Source organism: Pseudopipra pipra, chromosome 26 (assembly GCF_036250125.1).
Source record: "Pseudopipra pipra isolate bDixPip1 chromosome 26, bDixPip1.hap1, whole genome shotgun sequence".
NCBI classification, from domain to species: Eukaryota; Metazoa; Chordata; class Aves; order Passeriformes; family Pipridae; genus Pseudopipra; species Pseudopipra pipra.
Genome location: NC_087574.1, coordinates 422,691 through 448,573, shown reverse-complemented (window position 1 = coordinate 448,573; position 25,883 = coordinate 422,691). Strand labels below are relative to the sequence as shown.

General features: G+C 47.6%; 2 protein-coding genes and 1 long non-coding RNA gene across 3 annotated transcripts; 1 reads left to right on the top strand and 2 right to left on the bottom strand.

Annotated features, from left to right (window-relative positions):
* Positions 1-207: 207 nt before the first annotated feature.
* LOC135402790 (uncharacterized) lies at positions 208-3,382 on the bottom strand. The gene is made up of 5 exons (XM_064636253.1): positions 3,172-3,382; positions 2,698-2,838; positions 2,389-2,489; positions 1,491-1,629; positions 208-1,188 (listed from the first exon to the last, which is right to left on the bottom strand). The coding sequence occupies exons 2-5, from the start codon at positions 2,797-2,799 to the stop codon at positions 208-210; spliced, it is 1,323 nt and encodes a 440-aa protein (XP_064492323.1). The 5' UTR covers positions 2,800-2,838; positions 3,172-3,382.
* Positions 3,383-3,586: 204 nt separating this feature from the next.
* On the bottom strand, positions 3,587-6,922 carry LOC135402789 (ubiquitin carboxyl-terminal hydrolase 42-like). The gene is made up of 8 exons (XM_064636251.1): positions 6,795-6,922; positions 6,106-6,215; positions 5,322-5,522; positions 4,825-4,935; positions 4,647-4,749; positions 4,453-4,520; positions 4,222-4,292; positions 3,587-3,673 (listed from the first exon to the last, which is right to left on the bottom strand). The coding sequence occupies exons 2-8, from the start codon at positions 6,128-6,130 to the stop codon at positions 3,587-3,589; spliced, it is 666 nt and encodes a 221-aa protein (XP_064492321.1). The 5' UTR covers positions 6,131-6,215; positions 6,795-6,922.
* A 100-nt stretch (positions 6,923-7,022) lies between these two features.
* Positions 7,023-8,629, top strand: LOC135402984 (uncharacterized). The gene is made up of 2 exons (XR_010425275.1): positions 7,023-7,848; positions 8,443-8,629. It is a non-coding gene; the product is annotated as an uncharacterized LOC135402984 (long non-coding RNA).
* Positions 8,630-25,883: the final 17,254 nt, after the last annotated feature.

Here is a 25,883-nt window from a genome sequence, read left to right as displayed (position 1 = left end):
ACTTCTCTCTCTATTTCTATATTATATTTCTATATCTATTTCTATATTTCTATACATATTTCTCTCTCTATATTCTATATTTCTCTATATAATTCTATATTTCTATATATATTTCTCTCTCTATATATTCTATATTTCTATATATATTTCTATATTTCTAATAATATCTCTATATTATTATAACTATCATCTACTTAGATAAATCATTCACTCAGGTTTGAGTAGGCGTGTCGAAAATAAGGATGCCTTGGCTAATAAACGCAGTGCTAGTCTTCCGTTCTGCTTGAGCCAGGGCCATAATCCAACGCCATCATTGCCAGAGTGCCCTGAATGCTTGTCTGACGTGAATCTCTGGGGCATGGAAACCCTCCTCTTCTTCTCTGAAGGGCGGTAGTCTGTGTGCTGCCCAAACTGGCTGTGGCGATCATAGCCCCGCCATGTTGATCTTCTCTGCTCTCTCTGCCTCTGTCGGGTTTGCTCCTGAGCAGCCCGGAGCATGAGAGCCTGCTTGGAGCTGGCTTTGGAGGGCCCTGGAACTGCAGTATTCACTAAGACTTGGTCACAACGTGGAGGACTTGTTCTCTGCCTCTTTCTCTTCCGCAGTGAGCGGTCATAGTCTGTGTACGGCACAAACCGGCTGCGAAGGTTGTAAGTTCCCTGCACAGATCTGCTTGGCTCCCTCTGCCTCAGCAAGGTTTGCTCCTGAGCAGCCCTGGGAGCGGGAGCCCACCGGCAGATCCTCTTGGAAGGCCTTGCAGCTGTGCTATCCCTAGGACCACGGTCACGACTTGGAGGACCAGTTCTTCTCTCTGAAGAGTCATCATAGTCTGTGGTGTCCACAGACCAGCTGCGGAGATCCCTGCCCCACAGAGGGGATCTGCTCCGGGACCGCTCCCTGCCAGTGTCCTTCCTGCAAAGGTTGTAAGTTCCCCGCACAGATCTGCTTGGCTCCCTCTGCCTCAGCAAGGTTTGCTCCTGAGCAGCCCTGGGAGCGGGAGCCCACCGGCAGATCCTCTTGGAAGGCCTTGCAGCTGTGCTATCCCTAGGACCACGGTCACGACTTGGAGGACCAGTTCTTCTCTCTGAAGAGTCATCATAGTCTGTGGTGTCCACAGACCAGCTGCGGAGATCCCTGCCCCACAGAGGGGATCTGCTCCGGGACCGCTCCCTGCCAGTGTCCTTCATGCCCTGCAAAGAGAGCTGTGGAGAGTTCCTGCCCTTTTCTCCTGAAAGGATCAGAGCAGTGGGGAACCCCTACAAGTTCTGGGACAGGACAGTTTGGGGCCTCCAAAAGGCTCTTTTGGAGGGCTACTAAGACCAAAAGGCCAGAGGCGCACAAAAGGGATGGATCCAGGTGGGATGCTTTGAGAGGGAGCAGCGTTGTGGCTGGGAAGAAAGGTGCGGTGTGTGAGGGACAGAAGAGAAATGCTGAGATCCCAGAAAGAAATCCACTATTCCTCTGATGCCCTGACCCACGACCCCAAAGTTACCTTAGTCCTACCAGTCAGACCCTGTGGTCCAACAGAGCCCGCCTGCTTGCTGCTGGCCGCACACTGACTGAGGAAGGAAGGGGCATGTGATGGTGCCAGTGAGGAAGAAGCCCTTTCTCCAATTCTCAGATCCGAGCATCTGGAGAAAAACAAAAGAGTGATCTCAGTTTAGAGCTGTTGTTGCAACCTCCTCTGGGGTTCAGTCATTTTCTCAGAGAGGTTTCTATGACAGAGAGAAGACTTAACCAAGGACACTAATGGGAAACTCAGCTAGGGTCTTCCCACCAAGTTTGCCTCTGTCCCAACAAAAACCTCATCTCTATACCTCCCACAGCCTCCATTTCATAAATTCACAGATTTGTTTGGGTTGCAAGGGACCTTTAACTTTATCTTGTTCCACCCCGCTGTGGTGGGCAGGAACACCCTCCACTATTCCAAGGTTTCTCCAAGCCCTGTCCAACCTGGCCTTGAACACTTCCAGGGATGGGGCACCCACAGATGCTGTGGCAACCTGTGCCAGTGTCTCAGCAGCCTTACAGCAAAGAATTCCTTCCCAATATCTAATGTAAACCTGCCCTCTGTTAGCTGAAAACTGATAGCCTTCATCCTGTCACTACATTCCCTGACAAATGGTGCCTCCCCATCTTTCCTGGAGGTCCTCTTTAAGTCCTCTTATCTACAAGAGTCAACATCAGAGACCAGGCAAGTAGCAGATTACATCCGGGCCGCAGCCTGAAGCCCAGTAAAGGACAGACACGGAGTAGTTCAGATTTGACAGCACTGAATGATGCAGGTAGTAATTTCATTTGATGAGAAAAACACTCAGGAAGGTGAGAAGCACAACTGCAAATGAGGAAAAGGAAATGTATTCTGAACATATTTGAATCCTGGTTATTACCTGGCATAGAACAGCAGGTAGGCTTGCTGCCTGAGAACTGTGTCAATGGAACACAGCTCCACAGATTCATCGTCCATCCGGTACCACAATCCATTGCTGGCCTGTAAAAAAAAGGCAAGGATCTCTCCATGGTTTCTCTCCAAAAACACAGGTAGGAAACTGCCAAACCGAGAGCATGTCAAAACAAATGCAGTCCAGCCACTAAGGAGGCCTCCTGCCCCAAAACTTTGGCTGTCAGTAACACTGACAGGAAAGTTTATCTTCCCCAGCACACATTTTTCCCCATTGGGAAGGAAGTTGCTCTTTTACCTTTGTGTAGCAGAAATAGTGTCCTCCATGACAGCTGACACCACTGTGCACCAGGACAGCATATAAGGAGTAGAGGAGTGCTTCTCCATCTGCCTGAGACATGTATGGGCGAAGATCCAAGTACTCCGGATACTCTACAACCTATGGAGAGACCAAGAGGGCTCAGAAAAGACCCTGGTCTGTGACATGAAATAGCCTACCAAGTGCAGGGGCCAGTCCAGGTGTATCAATACATCTCTGGGGCTCATGAGCACTTGGTTTTCCATAAAGCAACATATAATCGTTTGGGGGGCAGGAAACCCTTCTCAGTCAAAGCAGCCCTATCAGAGCACAGTGCTTGCCTGTCTTCCCACAGGAACTTTCCACTCCCCAGAAGGGACCACAAAAAGCCCAACACAAGCAGCTTGTGACAAGCATACTGCTTTAGGAAATCTGCTTCTTGAAGAGAAAGCTGCACACCAATAGTGTACACACCTTGCTGATCTTCCCACCAGTGAAGCAGTCAAACCTCTTCAGACACACAGTGAGAACCTTGGGTGCACAGTGGACAGTGAACCTCTTAGTGGCGGCAACATTCTTCTCACACCTTGAAACCAAGCACAGAGCACAGCGCTGAAATGCACCCTATCTTCCACCAAGGCAGTCAGACAACCTTTCTTGTCTCGTGCATCCTTATGCTATTTTAAGGCAATTCGGTGCCATATTTAAAACAAACAACCAAACAAACAAACAAACAAAAACCCCCCACCCGCACCCCCCCCCAAAAACCAGACAAAAAAACCTGTGTCTCATCAGTGTGCAGTAAACTTCCACGAGAAGATGACTTCTGCTCAATGACTTGTAGCCCCCTCACACAGAGTCTAGTGTTAATATGTTGTTAGTAATCATCTTACTTGCTACATTTGAAGCAGTTTTCACCATCCAGGTGCTCAGGTGTTACAAAGTCCTCCAGAGCTGCAGTGAGGGATGAGGCTGCCTGGAGAATTGAGAAATTGGTGCACTGAGCTACAGCAAATGCCCTGGCCCAAACATTTTCCAGGAGCTGACAAGAAAACCCCTGTAGCTGATGCTGAGGAGACCCACCATGAATCTGCAAGCTATATCCAGAAGGAGCCAGAAAGGGAGTGTGGTGCTGAACATTTCCCCTGTCCCAGAGGTTCTCAGGGGCAATCAAGAGCTCCCTCTCTGTACCGCCTGCCATTGAGCTACTGATGTTATGTAGGGTCATCAGTAGTGAAAACAATCCAACCCATCAGCCTGGAAGCCAGACAGGTGTTGAAGGAGGGCAAAGGGAAGAAGGAGGAGGATATGTCAAGGGTGCAGAGCGCATAATGGGCGCTTGTCCAGCTTCAAGCCAGCACCTACAGAGAGACCAGTGCCATGGGCTCTGCAGGAGGACAACATCCGTTCCCCTTCCCATCCACGACCAAGACCTCTTGTGTTCACAGCATATGCTTTCAGGACAAATGTGTTGACTCTGAAAAGCCTTGCCATGTCTTGAAGCACAACTGCAAAACCTCTTACTTTGATATCCAAAGGGACATCCAGGAAGGCCTCATAGGAATCAGAAATGGCTTTGCAGCTGAAGCAGATGACTGGAAGGAAAAATCAAAATGCCGAGCAATGGTGAGTTGAACGATGGTACTGCTTTGTGCTCATTGTACCTGTCCTGCTAGTCCCAGGACCAGCTGTTGGGCACAGGCAGACAGAAGGGCACAGGCAGTGCCAAGGAGAGCAGTAGTTGTAGAAACATACCTCTGGATCTCAGAAAGCCTCCAAATATTTGATGGACAATGGTAGTAGATTGGGATGATATGTCCAAGCTGGAAACAAGTGGTAAGACAGAGCATTACTTCCTCCAAGCCCCGGCTGTAGGTTTTCCTTGATGAGGCCACATCAAGGAGTCCAAAGGGCTCAGAACTTTGTAAAGGTAACTTGCTTGTGCTTACTCATTGCTTGCACTCAGACAAGCTCTCTGCATGGCATTGACAGTACAGCATAAGAAGTCATGGGCATCTTCCTCCCTGCCAAGCTGAAAATGTTCTCCTATGACTAAGAAACAGGAAGTTAGCAGTTGTCTCCTACAGGAAGGGAAGAAAACCTGTCAAAGAACCTGAAATCACATACGTCTGAAACCCCTGAGAACAGCCAAAGGCAGGATGGCACTGACTGAGGAATGCAGGACCTTGTTAACATGCGCTTCCATGATGCACATCATGCAGAAGCCTTGTTGGCGACCTGAGGAGGGAGGGAGAGAAGGTCCTCTGGTTGGCAAAATATCCCTAGTGGTGGAATACTCCTCTTCTTCCACTCCCACTCCAGTGCAATATGCCACTCCTCCCAGTGTTTCAACAAGCACGGGACGTTTTAGTGCACAGAAAATGTTCTTCAGAGGAATGCTAAACTGAGGTTTTAACTTGCAGGAATAGAGACCCAGAGCTAGAAAGACGTGCCTTCATGAAGAATAAGACAGCTGGATAGGACAGGTGGCTCCTGAGTGTACAAAGAACACAAGTTCTGGGGCTGACAAAGGGCTGCTTTTCTCCTAAATCAAATTTCAGGTTCTGGGAATCCTTGGGATTTGATTAACAGATTTACAGGGAGACGTCCCTAAGAGTACTCACAGGCCTGGCTGTGCTCCCGGGAGAGCAGATAGTTGGCCAGCGGCGGGGTGTATGTCAGGCATTGCAGGACAGCATTAAGGAAGCATGTGTTGCCCACATTGCGGAGTCCTGCTCCAGCACTCTGTCTTTGCTGCCAGACCATGCAAATCTTCTCCGGGGGAAAGAGGATCCTTTGTGGCGGAGTCATTCCCTCGGCAATGACTGCAGGGAAATTCCATTTGGAAAGAGATGAAATGAGGCACAAAGGCGTATTTAAACAGTGAGGTCTCTACAGGAGCACTCAGGACCATCTGCTTTAACTGCCAACCCAACAACATCAGGGGAAGCTTAAACAGTGCCATTTAAATTTACTGTTTTGGAAAAATCCATTCCCCTGTTTACGTTGCTGAGAGTCCAACAAACCCACAATCTGATTTCTGGGCCGCAGGCTACCTTCCTTTCTCAGTAGAGTTCTAGACTGAATTATCAGTGAAGCCATCCCTTTTCCTGATTGTAACTTGTTGAAAACAAGTAAATAGTGAGCACGGAAGGTAACCCAAAGGATGGCAGACCTCTCTACGAGCAATGGCAGCTTTCAAAGTCTTGTACCTAGTGTCAGAGGAGTGACAAAAGGTGTTTTCCTGGGTCTAATTGTAAACACGGGGGTCAGTTTGACTGCTCTCAGGAAACATCCCAGAGATCACTCTAGGTTGTGAGCACATCGTTCTGGGATTTGACCACCAGCCATGTCAGTTGTCTGTGGCAGTTCACAAAGTCCAAACCTGCTGGTGAAGCTATTACTCACAGGAGTCGTTCCCTGCTGTGGCCATTGCCTCTCTCAGGAAGAGAGTGCAATGCTTTAGATGACCAAGGATGTCTTTCTCTCCAGAAAGAGAACAGCACCAATCCCGTCACCTAATTGCAAAGAAATTACTGTAGCTCACCGAAAGTATCAAAACTCTAAATAAACGCAGAACGGCATCCACCACCAAGTCTTTCAGTGGTGCTTGTAACTGCTGCTGAGCTGCAGCTCACGCCCTTATGATCAGTCGCGGGGCACCAACTCACAGCGGGTTCAAAGGCCCTTTTGAAATGCTCCAATGTATGTTACCTTCTCTGAAGAGGCCCTGCTGCTCTCCTGACACTGCTTCAGCAACAGAGCCCTCTGGCTTTCCCACCTCCTAGGAGTGACCGTCTTTCAGCCACTACTTTAACTGCTGCCTCTGCTGCTCTCCTTTTTCTGCCTCCCTCCCTCCCCCAGCAGTCAAGGTGGGCTGAGCCCATCCCCTCAGACTACAGTCACCTCCCTGCTTACCTATCCTAGGCTATGGAAAAAAATCAAGAATCAGCAAACTGGAATTCTAGCCTAGGTCATACGTGGCCAGCCTATAAAAGTTGTAACAGCTCAGCCTACAGCTAGGAAGGTATAAATCAGCCTATACTTTTATCCCATGTACCCTGCTCTATGATCTGTGCCAAAAGTCAAAGCATTACCTTTGAAAGAGGATGAAAGTTGAGGAGAAACGGTCAGTAAACAATAAACCATCCAAAAAAGGCAGGCACACAAGTAGCAAAGGAAGGAGCTGAGTTATCCCGAAGGCCAACTCTGTCCAACTGATTTTCGTTGGTGCGCTCCTCAGGATACCGGATGGGTGCCACATCTCTGCCCCTTTGTGACATGGGGTCACATGGAACCACATGGAACCACATGGGTCTTGGGCACAGGAACCCACATGGCACGTCCGCCAGGTGGAAGCCACTGCACCTCCCCCCGTGCTGGTGGCAAAGGGCTAGTCATCCTCTGACAGAGCTCCCACACCTTCCCTGAGCCACACGGCCTGAGGAGTAAAAGCCTGCTCAGGGCTGTAACTGAGCCAGGTCACAGCTTTTCTGGCCCCCAAGACACTGAGGGTTTCACTTCCACTTCTATCAGTGAGACTCTTAGCAAAGCACCTGGACTCTTATGGGTTCATTTCCAATTAATTTCATCTGCCCCCAGGGTACAGCCATGGGCTGACCCTGAACTGGGACTGCCAAAGGAACCCTTCAGAGGCTGCGCTGGGAGGACCTTGGCTGGCTGCTGGCCCCCGCCCAGCTGCTGTCTTGTCCTCAAGCTCTGAAAACGTTTCTGGATGGCTTTTTGGCAGCTTCACATTTACTCCTGCTGCTAGGGTGGGTTAGGTTTTGATCAGCCGCAGTTTTAGCCAGACTCCCACTCTGGATGGTGATAAGGGAAAATGTTAAGTTGCTGTTGAGAAAATGTTACGCTGCTATTGATAAGGGAAAATTTCAAGCTGCACAGTCTAATAAGTGAAATTTTAAGGTTCGTGTGCTGTTGCTAAGATAGCAGCTATGTGCTGGTGAGCAAGCAATGGGGAGTTGCCCAGAGGCAGCCAATGGGAAAGCTGTGTGATGGTGCGAAGGGGCAGCCAGTGGGAAAGTGTGCAGTGTAGCAAAGGGTAACCCGTAGACAACCAATGGGACACCGAGTGGACGGGCAGCCCATGAGGAGCCGTTGCCAGGGGAAGATGCTGAGGGACTGAGTGAGGTGAGAAGTTCAGAGAGAGGAAGACTTTGAGCCTTCATCCCTTACGACCACCCGAGGCAACCACCAGAGAGAAGTGCACAGGCTCCAGGAGGCGTGTCCCGAGATTTACATAGAACACTGCCCACTCTCGGTGAGTTCAGGAAGATGTAAAAATGTGCAATGAATCTGTATGACCTAATTGTATAAAACGGAAGCTATGACGGGCGAGGGCACGCGCGTGTTAGGCGGAGCTATCCCCCGCACGTCCGGCGCCGAAATAAACAAATACCGGCTTAATAGCACCTGTGGCTATTGAGTTTTACTACTGTTGCCGTTTCCTGGCATCAATGGATAGAGACAGTTTTGTCCCTGCTGCACTTGGCCTATGTTGTTTTGGGCTTGTTGGAAATCATAAAACTTTTCTAATTTTTTTAGTGTTCCTAATTAACTTTTTGATTAGTTGTTTTTAACACACATCATAGGTGGTGCGTTCAGCCTTAAATCAACTTTAGCCAGCATGGAGTTAAAATTGTCATAAGCTCCTTTGGGAGAACACAGCCTGGGAAAAGTACTAAAACTGTAAGTTTTGTTGAAGTTAACCCTGTTATGCTTCAGTGGAGAAAGCCTGCCAGAGAAAGATGTCCTGTTGAAGGAGGAGATCTGGAACACAAGATTTATGGACTACAAGGACCTTCTGCAGAAACCAGCAGCTAAAGAAGAAGACTAACAAAGGCTCAGCATTTGTGTCAGAAAATCCCTAGGGGAGGGAAAATATACAAAAAAGATTAAAGATATGAAGTTATTACAGTAGAAAGTGAGAAATTAATATCCACTACCACATAGAATACTAAGTAATGAAAGGGAGTGAGTGATGTAATTTGGAAGCAATGAACATTAATTTCTTTGTTTGCCAAATCTGTATAAATAGGTGAAAAGCGATGTCTTGCTGTCAGTACGGAGGCAGGATTTTTGTCAGCCACATGCGCATGCAGGGCTGCAAATAAAAGTAATCACTTGCTTTCTAACACTAAAAAGCCAATTTGTCAGAGGGTCCTATTTATCCCGACAGTTTCAGAGGTGTTTAGCAACAGGCAGTCCTCTGGACGCCTGGTGTAACCTCTGCTCAGCAGGCAGATAGTGTTTCTCATGCGCCAAGGATGCAGCTGGTTGTTATTTAACAACACTTGACCTGGCTGGTTTGGCCCCTGCCTGGAATGGGGCATCAAGTTTTACTCAGTTCTTCTCAGGACAGGTGGTTTTACTCCTGCCCAGCTCAGCACAGTTCATATGGCTCCTGCTCCACTCCAAGGTGTTTCTTCTTTTATACTTGGGGCATCCAGCTAGGGCATGACTTTGCTTGGATGGCTTTTTTCATCACGTCTTGCAGCAGCTGGTTTTATCCCTGTCATCCTTGGGGAGGCTCCTTGTGTCCCTTACCCAGACAAAGTATCTGCATTTACTCCTGCATTACACCTCTCAGGTGACTTCTTATACCCCTGCCCTAACCTGATGTCTAGGTCCTGTATTACCGTCCCCCCAGCAGCACTTCAGGAGCTCTCTGATGAAGACAATCAACAATGGCACTCGTGAACAGTGCCTCTGCTCCTGCCTCCTGCTCATAGGGGGGCATTTTAGGACGTAAACAGCTGTGCTCTGTGACCAAGCTGGTCCGACATGAGTCCCCTTTGCCCTCATCGTCAGTCCCTGAAGGTCCAGTGCGCCAGGAAGACCCCTTCTCCCCCTCCCTATCAGCCTTCCCATTTCCAGGCCCCAGGCCGACTCCTTTGCTCCTCACAGGCCTTGCAGGTCACAGGCACCTGCCTGCCGGGCTGGGATGGCCTCACAGCAGCACAGGGCAGCACAGCAGCACGCAGAGCCCCATCTTAATACCAAACAGACTCTTCTCCCCTGAAAGGGCCACTCCTGTTCTGTTAACGTGTTTCAAGTCTAGATTAAGATTGTTATATTGGCATGACAAACCAAGGATTAGGATGTGCCCTGGCCTGCAGAGTGATCAGGTCCAGGTGATCAGGCATCATAAGCTGAGCTGTGCTGTACAGTTCGGTGCTAAAGGGCTTACAAAATCTTGCTATGCTGGTGCTGCTTATAGAAATCTTGTGCTACTCAAATCATGGTGTTCTGGGCTATAGTGATCATACCATGATGTTAAAAAAAATGAAGCTTTAATGGTAACTGTGACTCAGTGCCATCATCATTCTGCCAAGGATATCCTGATGAACCCGTCTGTCACCGCAGTGTCAGGTGATAGCCCTGACCAAAAGGGGACAGGGGGAGGTGCAGAACAACTGTCCATAAGTGTCCCTTGGCTCAGGGGATATGCAGGGCAGCAGGGATGCGTGCTGGTCCCCTTTCCTCCTTTCCCCTTCCAGGTGACACTGGCCAAGGCCCCAGCACCTGCTGCCACGAGCTGTACACAGCTCCCCTGATGTTCAAGGTCTGACAAGTTTAATAAAACAGCTCCCACCAGAGATTTGGTCTGATCCCCCTGGTCTGAGGGGAAACTGTGTCTATGGGGGAGGAAGGTATGCTTTCTGCACCTCATTTTTGTACCTCATCAAAACCACTTCAAGATTTGGACAAAAATCAAAGGATAAGCGACCAAGAAGGCTCCTGATAGCCTTAAACAAAAGAGATGTTGGATCCTGATTGCTCCCTTTGGGCTAGAATAGTCCCATTCCCTGTCAGAAAACTGCCTGAAGCCAGACACAGTCCCATGGAGAGCTCAGCCCTGCACTTGGCCGCTGGAGCTGTTCTGCAGCTCACGCCGCCTGACAGGGTGGCAACAGAGCCCCTCTGCTCCCTGTAGCTCAAAGCTAGTGGGCTCTGGGCACAAAGGGGTGAGGCCAGGAATGGGCGGGGGAATCCAGAGCAAGGGGCTACGGGGATCGTGTCGCTACTCTGAAGGGGACCTTCCATGGGCAGTCAATGGTATTGATTTCGGAGCGGGCCGTAGGGGTGCGTGGGGAGAGCTCTCGACTCTGCGGTTCCTCGCGTGTCTGACAGGGCGTCTTGGGAGGCACTGGAGTTCCCCCAGCTGCTCCAGATCCAAAGCCCTGAGATTTCCTTCTTTCCTTCCCTTCTTCCCTCCCCAGGGTCTCCTGTGGTGTTCTTCTGGCATTGGGCGTAGCAGGAGTCACCCCCAGGGCTCTGTATGGGGCAGGCTGGGTTGTGGCAGCCTAAAAATGTGTAATTAATAAGGAAATTGTAGATTTTGCATATAAGTTGTTGTATTGTATTGTACTGTATGTATGTTCTGTCCTTTCATTGGCTGATATTTGACGCAGTACCGTATATGGTTATGTTCGGCCCCTATCTCCTACGATTGGTTGTAATTTGCATGCTCCGCCTAAACCCCATCTTCTGTTCCAGTGCCTTCCTTACCCACCTTATTTAAGGCTGGAGCCATTTTGCGCGGTGCTTTTTGTGCCCTTTTGTTCCTCCCTTTAAGCAGTTCAGTTGCCCCGCTACTTTTATAACAAAATCGCCTTACCAGCTGCACCCAGAAAAGTTGGGGAGGTCTTTATTCAAGCGCTGACCTCCGCACTGGGTGGTACCTGCTACTGCTCAGGTGATTGGACAGAGCCATTTGTTGGTGTGAGTTTGGCATTCCCCACCCAAACTGCTACAGGAGTGCCAAGCCATTCTGAGGAATGGGGAGTTGTTACGAAGACTTGACCGGAGCCCTGCTTAGAGGGGCTGGGAGAGGTCCAGCAGCATGGAGTGAGCCTGGCCAGTGCAGAGGGGCCCCGAGCAGGAGGTGAAATCTCTTGCAGAGAGGCGCCACTTGCCACAACAGCAAAAGGGGAAATCTTCCTCTCCCTTCAGGTCAGAGGTAGAAGTGGGTGTGATCAGTGGTGTTCAATCCCCCTGCAATGTGGAGGTGTAACGGCGGAGGGGTTCAGACAGAAATGCACACAAATCAATACGATTGGCAAAAATGTCCGCTTTATTAGAGGAAAAGCAGCTTATATGCTGCTTGTGATGCAGAGACATGTGATTCTTTTTCAGGTTACATTGGATACATAAGGTAAACACACTGAGCTGTACATTACTAATTGGACCACACCAGGTGTCCATAAAACTTGTTTTCCTGCCAGCATAACTCCTCCGTCACCCCGGCACAGGACCTGCAGTCATATTAGTGGCGCAGTATTTTTTTTACTGTCTGCACCCAGCCATGCCAAGGTGAAGGTCACAGAAATGCAATGGAAACTGTTCACACAGTTTCTGTCCTCCGACAAATCCCCCGTTGAAGTTTGAACAGTTTAAATTGCATTTCTGTAACATTCCTTATTGTATCTATAACATCTCAATAAGCGCAAACATACAACAACACCACCATCACCAATAAACTCAACAACCTATTGACCCTAAGATGTGTGCTCTCAAAGTGTGCCTAAAAGTGCTTCTTTAAATGTAGGGTTTATTCTTAAAACTTCCACTCTGTTCAGAACATCCTTGGAAATGGAACTCCATTAAACTCTGGGCCATATGTCTTCTGTTATTCTTTTTCACCCCTTGGCCCTTGAATAACACAATGACATGATCGTATATTAACACTGGATCTTCCGTTTCTATTGCACTCTTTGCATACCATTCTATTGCAGCCCGGAGAGTTTGTTCAGGATTCCTTGCCATTTTATGGAAAGGTATCGGTGTATTTGTTTATCCAAAAGTGTTTGTGTAAGTGAATATTCACACACATACATGCATACATTTTCATTCATTCACTTTCACACGGTGGCCACCATCATTCAAACACACTTCACACACACATACTTTTGAATCTCATTTTACTGTCTCATGAGTTACGAAACCATACTAATTCTCTAGTACCTTATGGTGTTAAAGCTTCTCCACCAAACAGGTGAACTTTCCTCCACCAATACCCAGTGAATAATCTAAGATCTTAACCTTCTATAATTATATGCTTAAACATACTAAAAAATTGTGCTCCAACAAAACTAAAAATACTGTGCCTTAACAACACTAAAATGTGCTCATAATGCTGACAAATTGTGCTCCTGTTATACTTACTTTAAAGTTCGTACACTCTCTTAAATCCTTAATTTCATGTGCTTAAAAAAAAATATACAAAAATATACTAAAAAGGTGTATATGACTAAGAAAAACTATGCTTATAATACCAAAAAGAATTGTTCTCCAAAAACTGTGTTCTAACAATATTGAGGAAACTGTTAGCCACAACAGCTCCTGATGTTACCATTGTTACCTGCAGAAAACAGCATCAACCTTGTTCTTTCTTTCCAAGGTTTCATTCATCATGCAGGCAGCTACCAACACCTGTGTACAAAAAAAAACTTAACATATGAAACAACTTTTGCAAATGAACTGAGGGGGTTGCCACCTGTTCTCTCCCCGTTTTTGTCTTGCAAAAGTGTTTTACAAATTCTTAAATCACTGACCCCTATACCAAATACATAGCATTGTCTGGCAACTTGGTAGTAGTTTTCAAACTGGACAAGCAATTCACCCTTTCAAAGTTTTTCTAGTTTGGATATGATATAGAATTTTACCCCAAAAATTGTTATTGCACAATCACATATAATCTTGGGAAGACTCGTAAGCCAAAAGGTTTCTGTCATATGATGATTCCAAATAAATCTTGCTACCCACTGTAACACTACTGAGATGAAACACAAATACAAGCACTGCAAAATAGTTAATGTCTGATGTAGAGTTCCCAAACCACACCAGTCTGCCTGATCTTCACAAACATCACTGATGTGACATGAGCAGCACAGAAACAGATCGTTGTATACAGCGACAACCCTTAGGCCTCAGGATGTTAAAAGTTCTATAGTTTTCCATTGTCTTCCTTTCCCCTTAGTGACACGTCTGCCCTATCTCAGTCAAGAAATCATCTTCTAAATTCGCATCTAAACAGACATTCCTCTGCTCCACAGTTTGCACAGGCAACACGGAGACAAAAGGTGTTTTTCGCAGAGTGTGATCTTTTGGCAGCTCTGGATGAGTTGTGGGGAGAGAATCCTCCTCTGTCCTAGATACCAGTGACAAGCAGTCTGCAGTGGAGCTGCTTTCCAAACAGCTGAATGTTTGTGTACATTCAGTGGTAGACCTATTTCTGTTTTCTCACTTTTTCCTCTTTGGCAAAGGCTGTTTGGTTCAAGTTGGCTGCCAGAATGCAGGAGTGCTTTTGATTCCTGAGTATGTTCTACCTCAGTGCTGGCTTCCTGCAGTTCATCTTTGTCCACTTCTTCATGCATCAGGCACAGATTTGTATTAAACTCACATTGAACTTCACAAGCTACAATATTAGTAGGTTTCTTTGGATTCTGAGATACACTAATGTCTTTAAAATCCTTTCCACTGCTGTCTTCAGTTACACTTTGGGCTTTGGCTTCTGGATTGTCAGGTAAACTTTCAATCTGTCCGGGTGTAATTTCCAATATATTTTTTTTTTTTCTAAGTTGATTGCACTACTGGTTAATTGGTTAATTATTTCTGCATCACTGTATGTTTGAATTCATAATGATTCAGTGAAGACAAGTCTTCATCCTTGGATTCATATTCTTTGTGAGATATGAATGAAAGCACCTCTGGCATAACCTCTGCCAAACTATCTGTGTTTGTTTCCATACAGATTATCTCTTTTTCAGACATCTCTACTGGTGCTGCAGATTGGCTGTAACTTGCACTGGCAGCAACAGCTGAAGGGTGACATCAATATGGTGTCTCCTGTGAGGAAAAAATCTGTCTCTGTTGTTACGTCTTCTGCAGATATTTGTCCATAATCCGTTTCTTGCATAGTTTTCAAATTACTCTCCCCAGACCTGAGGAGACAGTCTGTAACAGTTGATTCTGCTCCATGTCCAGCCAGTGTCTGAAACTCATAGCTGCTTACTAGAGAGCAGTTCTTATTTGCTAAGTCACTGAGAAAGAAACCTTCATCACAACGTGTTGGTATTTTTTGTATTGGCAAAAGCTGCCCATGGTTTCCAAATTGGATGTGTTTTACTGCAGATGTCTGTGTTGAGGTCATGTTAAGAGCAAGTCCCATAGAAGATTCAGCAGTAGATGCACTGACAGATGCACTTCCCCTGCCTGAATCTGTCACACTTAATTGTGCCATCAAGTTATTATAGTCATTGTCAAGCTCATCTTTTGAAAAAGTTCGCATTTAAGTCTATGACAGTGAAAAAATACTGTTTGATCATTCTGTTTGATACTCAGCCTTAAGCTACATGTGCAGTTCAGAAGGATATAGAAGGCCAGATTCCAGCTTGCAGCCGGTTCCTTAGATGTGATCTACGTCATCTGCTCGTATTTTTAGTTCTTTTATCTATGAAATTTCGGTAAGAGAACAAAATTCACAACATAAGCAGCACAAAGGAAAACAAATAACTAGTTGTAAGAACATGTAACTCCATAATCGTGGAACAACAGCACAGAACAGGTAAAAACTACACCTGTTATATTAAAATCCTAAATCACTCACAGGTTTTAATTAATTTCCCGAATGTAAAGCTAACTAAATCTAGCTTTGAGATCGTTATATTGGGAGGCAAACTAGAAAAATTTTACTAAATTCAACCTGACTCTAGTAACTCAGCTTTATTGCAATCTCTACTGATTTCCTGACAGATTATCATGTGGTCTCCAGACATTTCTGCTTTATAAATCAAATGGGCATAAAAAGTTCTAATTCACGCATCAATAGTTTTGGAAAAGTGTAATTTAGCAATCTGCTCTTTTATCGGTATAAACACACACATTTTGCATCTTGTTAGGTTATTTTAAAAATAATCTGAAATTCATGTAGTATAACTGTTGACATAACATCAGTGCCAAGAGAGATAAGTCAAACTTCACAGCATAGTGTGTGCCTGAGTAGTGTTTTTAGAAAAGCAATTAGGCTGTATGCTATATCAGCAGTTATAAAACATTTAAAAACATATAATACGTTTCATTTGACCAAACTGCTCTGTACATACTGTACGAATCCACGACAGAAGATATATATTAAAATCTGAAAAAAAAAAATGTACTTGCTGCTATGTTATAAATAGAATATTAACAATTGCTTAAACAGCACATGAAATGCAACTCAAAGTTGCAACTCTGTCATAAACACAGAAGAAAAAAAGAAAGGAAAAAGTAATGAATTCACTAAGCTTGACCAAGGAAAAGAAATAGTATCAGACAGGAATGTAAACTAAACATCCAAATGTTAAAATCAGCTGAGTAAACCTTTTTAAATACAATTCTAAAGATGTGATTTCCACTGTCACAATAACTTCTCAGTTTATAACAGGAAGATAGAGAGATGTTTTACCTAAGAATTAAGGAAATCCTCAGCCTGCTAGCTTTCCATTTATCTTATTTGCAGATTTGTAGGTTTTGGTCTATAAGTTCTACTCTCTCCCTAGTCCTGAGAAACTGCTGGAGGTGGTTTGAGTCCCACCCAGTTGCTAAGCAACAAATGATCTCTATTGTGTGAACCTTATGTCTCCTGCTAAGACTGAACACGAAATTTGGGCAGAAGGTCTTTACAGGGGTAAAATGTAACTAAAAACAAGGCAATTCACTAAAGCTTTTATATAAAGATTCATTCTCTGGGAAACTCTTAAAATTTCTTGCATGCTAACTTTTAGTAAAACACAATCTTTTAGTTTTAAGTTATCTACAAGTGAGTAGAAGGACTAAAGAGAGAGATTCTGCTTTCTGTTCTCAATTACTGACATGCCTGGATTCTGCGGGGCAACTCCCCCGCAAGCCAGTCACCGCCGAGCTGCTGTTCCCCGGGCTGCTCCGTGCGCCGTGCAGCTCCCGGGGATGCCCGCAGAAGTCTGGCTGGCTCTGCAGAAGTAGCTGTCGGCGTTGCCTCTGTCGCTGAGGTGCCTCTGTCGCTGAGGTGCCTCTGTCGCTGAGGTGCCCCTGCCGCCGAGGTGCCCCTGCCGCCTTTTGCCGTGGCTGCCAGCGCCGCCTCCCCCACGGCCGAGCCGGCGCAGCGGCAGCCCCAGCGCGCAGCTCCCAGCCCTGGCGCGCGGCCCCAGCGCCCGCACGCCGGACTCTGGCAGCTGTTTGAGTAATCCTAAAGGGAATTTTTATGCTGTTATGTGTACCCGAGACACTCTAACGGGAGGAAATTCTCCCGGACTCTCACCTCTGGCTTTTAACAGTTACTAACAAACGTATGGCCGCTTCTCCACACACACACAAGCACGGTACCGTTAACAATACAGTGAGCTCACAACAACGTTGGACACACAACACAATTAGCACGAGAGTTAACAAAAAATACGGAAAGGCAGTTCTCTAGCCTGCCTCTCCTGTCAACGAGAAGTGGCACTTTTTCGGTGTTGCTCGTTGTGCTAATAAAGCATCTTCCAATGCAAGGCCCAATAGCTGCTACTTTCTTTCATATGTACCACACCTGGAAACGGCATGGTTCGTCTTTTTTTTTTTTTTTTTTTTTTTTTTTTTCCCCGAAAACAGCGTCTGTTGCCATGGCAGCGATCCACAGTGGCTTTCTTCCGGGTTGCATGGTGGCTTCAGGCGCCAGCGGTGCAGCGCCATCTAGGGACGCGGAGGCTCCCAGCAGTGCCGGTCCAGTTGGCACATGCGCAGTAGCAGGCACAGTGAGGAGCGACACTGCCGACTGCGCAGCCGCAAGAGAGAGCGGTGCCGCGGGCACGGCTCCAGCTTCATTCTCCGCCGCTAGTGATGTTCCTGCAGCCCCTACACGTCCTGCTGCTACATGCACGGTGCTAAACGGAGGTGATCTCGCTGCTTCTAAGGGTCCTAGCATTCGCAACATCGCAGCCGCAGGCACGGGGATCCCCCCTACAGCAGACCGAACGGGGCGGGGACCCACCGTAGTCCCGCCATCTCCCGACAGAGCCGTCCGAACCTTCATGAGTTCCCGTCGCTCAGAACTTAACTCTCGTAGCGACTGAACTGCCAGACGCCAAAGCAGAGTACACGTTCTAGGGGCTCCTGACCCCGTAGAGATCTCGTCCCAAAAGAATTCCTTTATAGCGTCCCTTGTGGACACCTGAAAGGCGGTTCGAGCAGCGGGAAGTAGAGTCCTCGCTCTCACCCATGCCATCAACCCCTTAGGGGCGGTTCCATCAGAAACAGGCTCTCCTAGAGAGAATATATATCGGAGGAGCGTTTCCGCGGCCTCATCCCCTTCGGATGCCGCGGGCCCCATGCTCTCTCCCTCGGTCGACTCACCGGGCCAGGGTGAGATTCCTCTGTACCATGCGCATGGCTTTGTTCCGTGATGCCGGGGACAGCATCACCTCCCACGACCGCTTCGGTCAGCTCCTGCCGTTCGCCTCGCGTCCCTGCAGAACTCGACGAAGTAGAACTCCCTGCTAAACGGGCGCCAGATAACGGCGGAGGGGTTCAGACAGAAATGCACACAAATCAATATGATTGGCAAAAATGTCCGCTTTATTAGAGGAAAAGCAGCTTATATGCTGCTTGTGATGCAGAGACATGTGATTCTTTTTCAGGTTACATTGGATACATAAGGTAAACACACTGAGCTGTACATTACTAATTGGACCACACCAGGTGTCCATAAAACTTGTTTTCCTGCCAGCATAACTCCTCCTTCACCCTGGCACAGGACCTGCAGTCATATTAGTGGCGCAGTATTTTTTTTACTGTCTGCACCCAGCCATGCCAAGGTGAAGGTCGCAGAAATGCAATGGAAACTGTTCACACAGTTTCTGTCCTCCGACAGAGGTGGAGATCCAAACAACCTATAAACAGACTGGCTCGAGCAAGGAAAGGCTGGGATGCTGCAACAATTATTGTGGCATGGTACTAAGGCAGGCCTGGTAAATCCAGATCAGATGCTCTGGCACCTCTGTTAGGAGGCAAAGTCATCCCAAGGGCTGGAGGCTTCTGCCCAGATGATGTCAGGAGGGGCTGCACTCACTGGTGTCTCTGAAGGTGTGAATCTCTCTGTGATTCTCCTGGTTCTTGTGGCATTTCCCAAACAACATGGGCAGGAGGAGGGCTTTGCTGTCGCTTGTGGGAGAAACCTGCCTCTGGCTTTAGAGTGTTTTGAGAAAGTCCAGGTCAGACCTGCTTCATTTTCTGATGAGGGAAGCTGTCTTCCTCCATAGGCTGAAAAGGCCAGGAGCAAGTTACCATGTGTGTACATTCACATACTTTCCTTTTGCTGTGCATAGGGGCTTTGGTCCCGTGGAAATGCATGGGGCAGAGGACAGGGGACCTTGGGATCAGGTGGCAATCTTGGCTACTGGAATGTTTCAGGATTCTTGTCTGCAAGCTGCAGTTGAGTGCGTCATATCACTACTGAACCAGAGATGCTCACCTGCTGCTCCCATCAAGTGGACTTGCTTTTGGGGGTCTTGTATTCCTTTCTTATTGTCTTTCACGAATCCAGGGAAGAATGTGTGCGATCTTCTGGTTCTTCCCCTCACCTAGTCCCCCAGCTGCTTTTTTGAAGGCCTCTTGCAGAACCTGATACTGAAGCAGTGCTTTCAGGGTTACCCAGGGACTCCGAGAAACTGGAGGGGGAGAGATCACGGATTCAGTGCTGCTTGTGGTCAGGGACTAACGGAATGGCAAGCAGCTGGCTCACTGGAGAGAGATATCCCATTTCTAGCTAAATGAAGCTGAATCTCTTATCCACAAACTTCTGATTCAAGTCCAGGCAGTTCTCTCTAGACTGGCCAATGAGGCTGATGATGCCTGAGACCAAATCTTCCTTCCTGGGGCATTTCAAAAGAGCCAGCCATACTGAAATCAGGAGCTTTTCTACATGTGCTTGATGAGCTCAGCTGCCTCAACATCTGTAAGTTTTCTTTTTTCAGACCCCATTGACGATGTGCATGGTGACCTCCTGGGATCCCATGGCAAAATGAACCTTCTTTGCACCTGCGAGTGTAGCATCTTCACCTTGCACTCCCTTCCTGGAGCAGTAGGTGCTGGCACAGCAGCCATTCATCTCCAAGGAGTCCCCAGGGTTGTGAGGGGGGATGAAGCTAGGTGGACAGCAGATGGCAGTCAGAGGCCATGGAACAGGTTGGACATGAGCTTGGGGAGACCAAGTGAAGTTCATCCCATATTAAAAGCCTCTATGGCCCACGAGGAGACAGCAAATCTCCCTCTGGAGAGCCTAGGTCAGGAATATGCCCGCATCCATCATCGTAATGTCTCTCCATCTTGTTTGCAGACAAACCTCCTGTTAAAACTGCCAGAGCTTCCAAGCTGACTGCAGGCAGCAGTTGTAGAGCCCACGGCACCAGCTCATAGGTCAGCAAGGAGTGCCTTTCAGATGCTGCCTCTCTCCCTTGTAGATCTCTTTGTGCTGCCCCAGTCTTTCTGATCTGCCTCATCCTTGACTTCTCCACCCTGCTCCCTGCCATTGCTTGAGAAGGAGTTATCTGCAATGCCTTTGGCCACCGGGAGCCCAGAGACTGAAGCTTTCCAGCAAGAGCCCCAGGCCTGTACAGCAGCTGTAAATTTCCCTTGTAAGAGCACTATCATCTTTCAGCCCAGTGTTTATTTAGCCTCATTGTCTATGTTGTACAATGTGGCTGCTTCAGAGAGCCCCTGTGGTCCTTCAACCTCTCTCTGCCTGGCCTGGCTGTCCTCAGGGCATCTTGCCAAGCTCTCGTGTGGTGCTGCTGACCCCTGGGCTGGTGTCATATATCTTTTCTAGAAGATGATTTTTTTCAGCAAACGCCCTGTGGAGGACAGCAAAGCTGCAGAGATGAGCCCACATGTCAGGAGAGAGCCTGGCTGTCCCAAGAGCTGGTGCTGTTGGAGGCCAAAACTGCCCCTGGTCTCACCCCATCCCAGTCAGCAGTGGGATATCGGGATTGAACTGTGAAGTATGTTACCTCCTCGTCAGCATCCCTGTGGGGTGGGGAAGACAGGGCAGGGGAGCGGCTGGATGGTGAGAGAAGGGCTTCCAGGTGTTCTGGATGAGATGTAGCAAAGCCATGGGGGCCATGTGCTGCTGCAGCCCAGCCTTCCTGGGTGCACTTCAGGAAAAGTGTTCTAAGAAAGACCTTCACTCAAAGCAATGGCCTTGGGTTTTCTGGCTGCTTTTCCCAGAGGAAGCAGCATGTCAGCAAAGGAATCAAAGCTCAGGGGATTTCCAGTGAGAAGGACACTGGGAGGGGTATGTATTCTTGGGTATGTATTCTTCCATCCCATAAAATGAGAAAAGATGGGCCGGAGTGAGAGGTGAGGTTTTTCCAAAGTCTGCTCATCTCTGATGTCTCCCCTCCCTGGCATGGAGGGATCCAGTGCCTCCGGTGCAGACCCGAAAGCTGTGCTGCACATCCGGAAGGTGATTGTCCTGCTTCTGGTCAGGACAGTGTTAATTTGGGCAGTATCCAGGAGGGGGCACAGCCAGGACATAGAGGTTATTCCTCATTTTGTCAAGGATGGGGGAAGGGGTCTCTTCCAGGTTGTGTGCGTGGTGGCAAAGTTGGGCACCAACTGGTGAGCAATCATGTGTGAGTCATTTGCCTCCCTTGTACACTCTGTTATTAGTATTGTTTCTGTTACTGTTCTGTTGCTGTACTGTTTTCTTATTTCATTGCCTTTTCCAGTAAGTTGTTCTTATCTCAGCCTGCAATCTTTACCTTTTGTGCCTCCAATTCTCCTGTCCAGCCTGCCTCAGGACGGAGGGGGAGTGGGAAGGCAAGGAGGAGTGGGAAGTGAGCGAGTGGCGCACGATTTGCATGGTTTCAGTGAGAACACTAAATGATGGAACACCCGTCTTAAACACATCATCGTGGCTAGGCTTCTCGAACGAAGATTTAAGAAGGCTCTATCCACATTTGTTACAAGCACGCTGGTGGCTTATGAGGCCAATGCGAGATAGACATATCCGATTGCAAAAGGCACAGCAGAAAGACTCCCTAGGTGGTATATTCTGCAAGACATGATTCTTTCTGCCTTGTCTTTTCTCCTCGAGAGTGGTTCTGCGTGCGTTCTCAAAGGAAACAGCAGCGTTAGAGATGGTGTGTCTCCAGGCCTCCCGATTTGAGGCCAGAGTAGACCAGTCATGTTAATTGATATGACCGAGGCTAAGATGTTTGTAGCTATAATTGTCTACAACGTGGAATAAATAATTCTGATTACAGTATTTTAGTATTTCTTATTTTATTATTTTAATAATATTTCTTATAACATTACTATCTATTGCTGAATATATATAACATGTAATAATGTATTATAAAGTATTACTTCTCTCTATATTTCTATATTATATTTCTATATCTATTTCTATATTTCTATACATATTTCTCTCTATATATTCTGTATTTCTCTATATAATTCTATATTTCTATATATATTTCTCTCTCTCTATATTCTATATTTCTATATATATTTCTATATTTCTAATAATATCTCTATATTATTATAACTATCATCTACTTAGATAAATCATTCACTCAGGTTTGAGTAGGCGTGTCGAAAACAAGGATGCCTTGGCTAATAAACGCAGTGCTAGTCTTCCATTCTGCTTGAGCCAGGGCCATAATCCAACGCCATCATTGCCAGAGTGCCCTGAATGCTTGTCTGACGTGAATCTCTGGGGCGTGGAAACCCTCCTCTTCTTCTCTGAAGGGCGGTAGTCTGTGTGCTGCCCAAACTGGCTGTGGCGATCATAGCCCCGCCATGTTGATCTTCTCTGCTCTCTCTGCCTCTGTCGGGTTTGCTCCTGAGCAGCCCGGAGCATGAGAGCCTGCTTGGAGCTGGCTTTGGAGGGCCCTGGAACTGCAGTATTCACTAAGACTTGGTCACAACGTGGAGGACTTGTTCTCTGCCTCTTTCTCTTCCGCAGTGAGCGGTCATAGTCTGTGTACGGCACAAACCGGCTGCGAAGGTTGTAAGTTCCCCGCACAGATCTGCTTGGCTCCCTCTGCCTCAGCAAGGTTTGCTCCTGAGCAGCCCTGGGAGCGGGAGCCCACCGGCAGATCCTCTTGGAAGGCCTTGCAGCTGTGCTATCCCTAGGACCACGGTCACGACTTGGAGGACCAGTTCTTCTCTCTGAAGAGTCATCATAGTCTGTGGTGTCCACAGACCAGCTGCGGAGATCCCTGCCCCACAGAGGGGATCTGCTCCGGGACCGCTCCCTGCCAGTGTCCTTCATGCCCTGCAAAGAGAGCTGTGGAGAGTTCCTGCCCTTTTCTCCTGAAAGGATCAGAGCAGTGGGGAACCCCTACAAGTTCTGGGACAGGACAGTTTGGGGCCTCCAAAAGGCTCTTTTGGAGGGCTACTAAGACCAAAAGGCCAGAGGCGCACAAAAGGGATGGATCCAGGTGGGATGCTTTGAGAGGGAGCAGCGTTGTGGCTGGGAAGAAAGGTGCGGTGTGTGAGGGACAGAAGAGAAATGCTGAGATCCCAGAAAGAAATCCACTATTCCTCTGATGCCCTGACCCACGACCCCAAAGTTACCTTAGTCCTACCAGTCAGACCCTGTGGTCCAACAGAGCCTGCCTGCTTGCTGCTGGCCGCACACTGACTGAGGAAGGAAGGGGCATGTGATGGTGCCAGTGAGGAAGAAGCCCTTTCTCCAATTCTCAGATCCGAGCATCTGGAGAAAAACAAAAGAGTGATCTCAGTTTAGAGCTGTTGTTGCAACCTCCTCTGGGGTTCAGTCATTTTCTCAGAGAGGTTTCTATGACAGAGAGAAGACTTAACCAAGGACACTAATGGGAAACTCAGCTAGGGTCTTCCCACCAAGTTTGCCTCTGTCCCAACAAAAACCTCATCTCTATACCTCCCACAGCCTCCATTTCATAAATTCACAGATTTGTTTGGGTTGCAAGGGACCTTTAACTTTATCTTGTTCCACCCCGCTGTGGTGGGCAGGAACACCCTCCACTATTCCAAGGTTTCTCCAAGCCCTGTCCAACCTGGCCTTGAACACTTCCAGGGATGGGGCACCCACAGATGCTGTGGCAACCTGTGCCAGTGTCTCAGCAGCCTTACAGCAAAGAATTCCTTCCCAATATCTAATGTAAACCTGCCCTCTGTTAGCTGAAAACTGATAGCCTTCATCCTGTCACTACATTCCCTGACAAATGGTGCCTCCCCATCTTTCCTGGAGGTCCTCTTTAAGTCCTCTTATCTACAAGAGTCAACATCAGAGACCAGGCAAGTAGCAGATTACATCCGGGCCGCAGCCTGAAGCCCAGTAAAGGACAGACACGGAGTAGTTCAGATTTGACAGCACTGAATGATGCAGGTAGTAATTTCATTTGATGAGAAAAACACTCAGGAAGGTGAGAAGCACAACTGCAAATGAGGAAAAGGAAATGTATTCTGAACATATTTGAATCCTGGTTATTACCTGGCATAGAACAGCAGGTAGGCTTGCTGCCTGAGAACTGTGTCAATGGAACACAGCTCCACAGATTCATCGTCCATCCGGTACCACAATCCATTGCTGGCCTGTAAAAAAAAGGCAAGGATCTCTCCATGGTTTCTCTCCAAAAACACAGGTAGGAAACTGCCAAACCGAGAGCATGTCAAAACAAATGCAGTCCAGCCACTAAGGAGGCCTCCTGCCCCAAAACTTTGGCTGTCAGTAACACTGACAGGAAAGTTTATCTTCCCCAGCACACATTTTTCCCCATTGGGAAGGAAGTTGCTCTTTTACCTTTGTGTAGCAGAAATAGTGTCCTCCATGACAGCTGACACCACTGTGCACCAGGACAGCATATAAGGAGTAGAGGAGTGCTTCTCCATCTGCCTGAGACATGTATGGGCGAAGATCCAAGTACTCCGGATACTCTACAACCTATGGAGAGACCAAGAGGGCTCAGAAAAGACCCTGGTCTGTGACATGAAATAGCCTACCAAGTGCAGGGGCCAGTCCAGGTGTATCAATACATCTCTGGGGCTCATGAGCACTTGGTTTTCCATAAAGCAACATATAATCGTTTGGGGGGCAGGAAACCCTTCTCAGTCAAAGCAGCCCTATCAGAGCACAGTGCTTGCCTGTCTTCCCACAGGAACTTTCCACTCCCCAGAAGGGACCACAAAAAACCCAACACAAGCAGCTTGTGACAAGCATACTGCTTTAGGAAATCTGCCTCTTGAAGAGAAAGCTGCACACCAATAGTGTACACACCTTGCTGATCTTCCCACCAGTGAAGCAGTCAAACCTCTTCAGACACACAGTGAGAACCTTGGGTGCACAGTGGACAGTGAACCTCTTAGTGGCGGCAACATTCTTCTCACACCTTGAAACCAAGCACAGAGCACAGCGCTGAAATGCACCCTATCTTCCACCAAGGCAGTCAGACAACCTTTCTTGTCTCGTGCATCCTTATGCTATTTTAAGGCAATTCGGTGCCATATTTAAAACAAACAAACAAACAAACAAACAAACAAAAAACCCCCACCCCCACCCCCCCCAAAAACCAGACAGAAAAACCTGTGTCTCATCAGTGTGCAGTAAACTTCCACGATGACTTCTGCTCAATGACTTGTAGCCCCCTCACACAGAGTCTAGTGTTAATATGTTGTTAGTAGTCATCTTACTTGCTACATTTAAAGCAGTTTTCACCATCCAGGTGCTCAGGTGTTACAAAGTCCTCCAGAGCTGCAGTGAGGGATGAGGCTGCCTGGAGAATTGAGAAATTGGTGCACTGAGCTACAGCAAATGCCCTGGCCCAAACATTTTCCAGGAGCTGACAAGAAAACCCCTGTAGCTGATGCTGAGGAGACCCGCCATGAATCTGCAAGCTATATCCAGAAGGAGTCAGAAAGGGAGTGTGGTGCTGAACATTTCCCCTGTCCCAGAGGTTCTCAGGGGCAATCAAGAGCTCCCTCTCTGTACCGCCTGCCATTGAGCTACTGATGTTATGTAGGGTCATCAGTAGTGAAAACAATCCAACCCATCAGCCTGGAAGCCAGACAGGTGTTGAAGGAGGGCAAAGGGAAGAAGGAGGAGGATATGTCAAGGGTGCAGAGCGCATAATGGGCGCTTGTCCAGCTTCAAGCCAGCACCTACAGAGAGACCAGTGCCATGGGCT

What these genes read in the sequence shown, in the direction of transcription:
- LOC135402790 (XM_064636253.1), bottom strand. Translation starts at nt 2,799, where the DNA reads ATGTCTCAGGCAGATGGAGAAGCACTCCTCTACTCCTTATATGCTGTC. An exon ending in ACTATTTCTGCTACACAAAG is followed by an intron (nt 2,490 to 2,697) that starts GTAAAAGAGCAA and finishes TTTTTTTTACAG; the next exon opens with GCCAGCAATGGATTGTGGTA. An exon ending in TACCTGCTGTTCTATGCCAG is followed by an intron (nt 1,630 to 2,388) that starts GTAATAACCAGG and finishes GTTTTTCTCCAG; the next exon opens with ATGCTCGGATCTGAGAATTG.
- LOC135402789 (XM_064636251.1), bottom strand. Translation starts at nt 6,130, where the DNA reads ATGGCCACAGCAGGGAACGACTCCT. An exon ending in TGTCTGAGTGCAAGCAATGA is followed by an intron (nt 4,521 to 4,646) that starts GTAAGCACAAGC and finishes ACTTGTTTCCAG; the next exon opens with CTTGGACATATCATCCCAAT. An exon ending in AGGCTTTCTGAGATCCAGAG is followed by an intron (nt 4,293 to 4,452) that starts GTATGTTTCTAC and finishes TTTTCCTTCCAG; the next exon opens with TCATCTGCTTCAGCTGCAAA.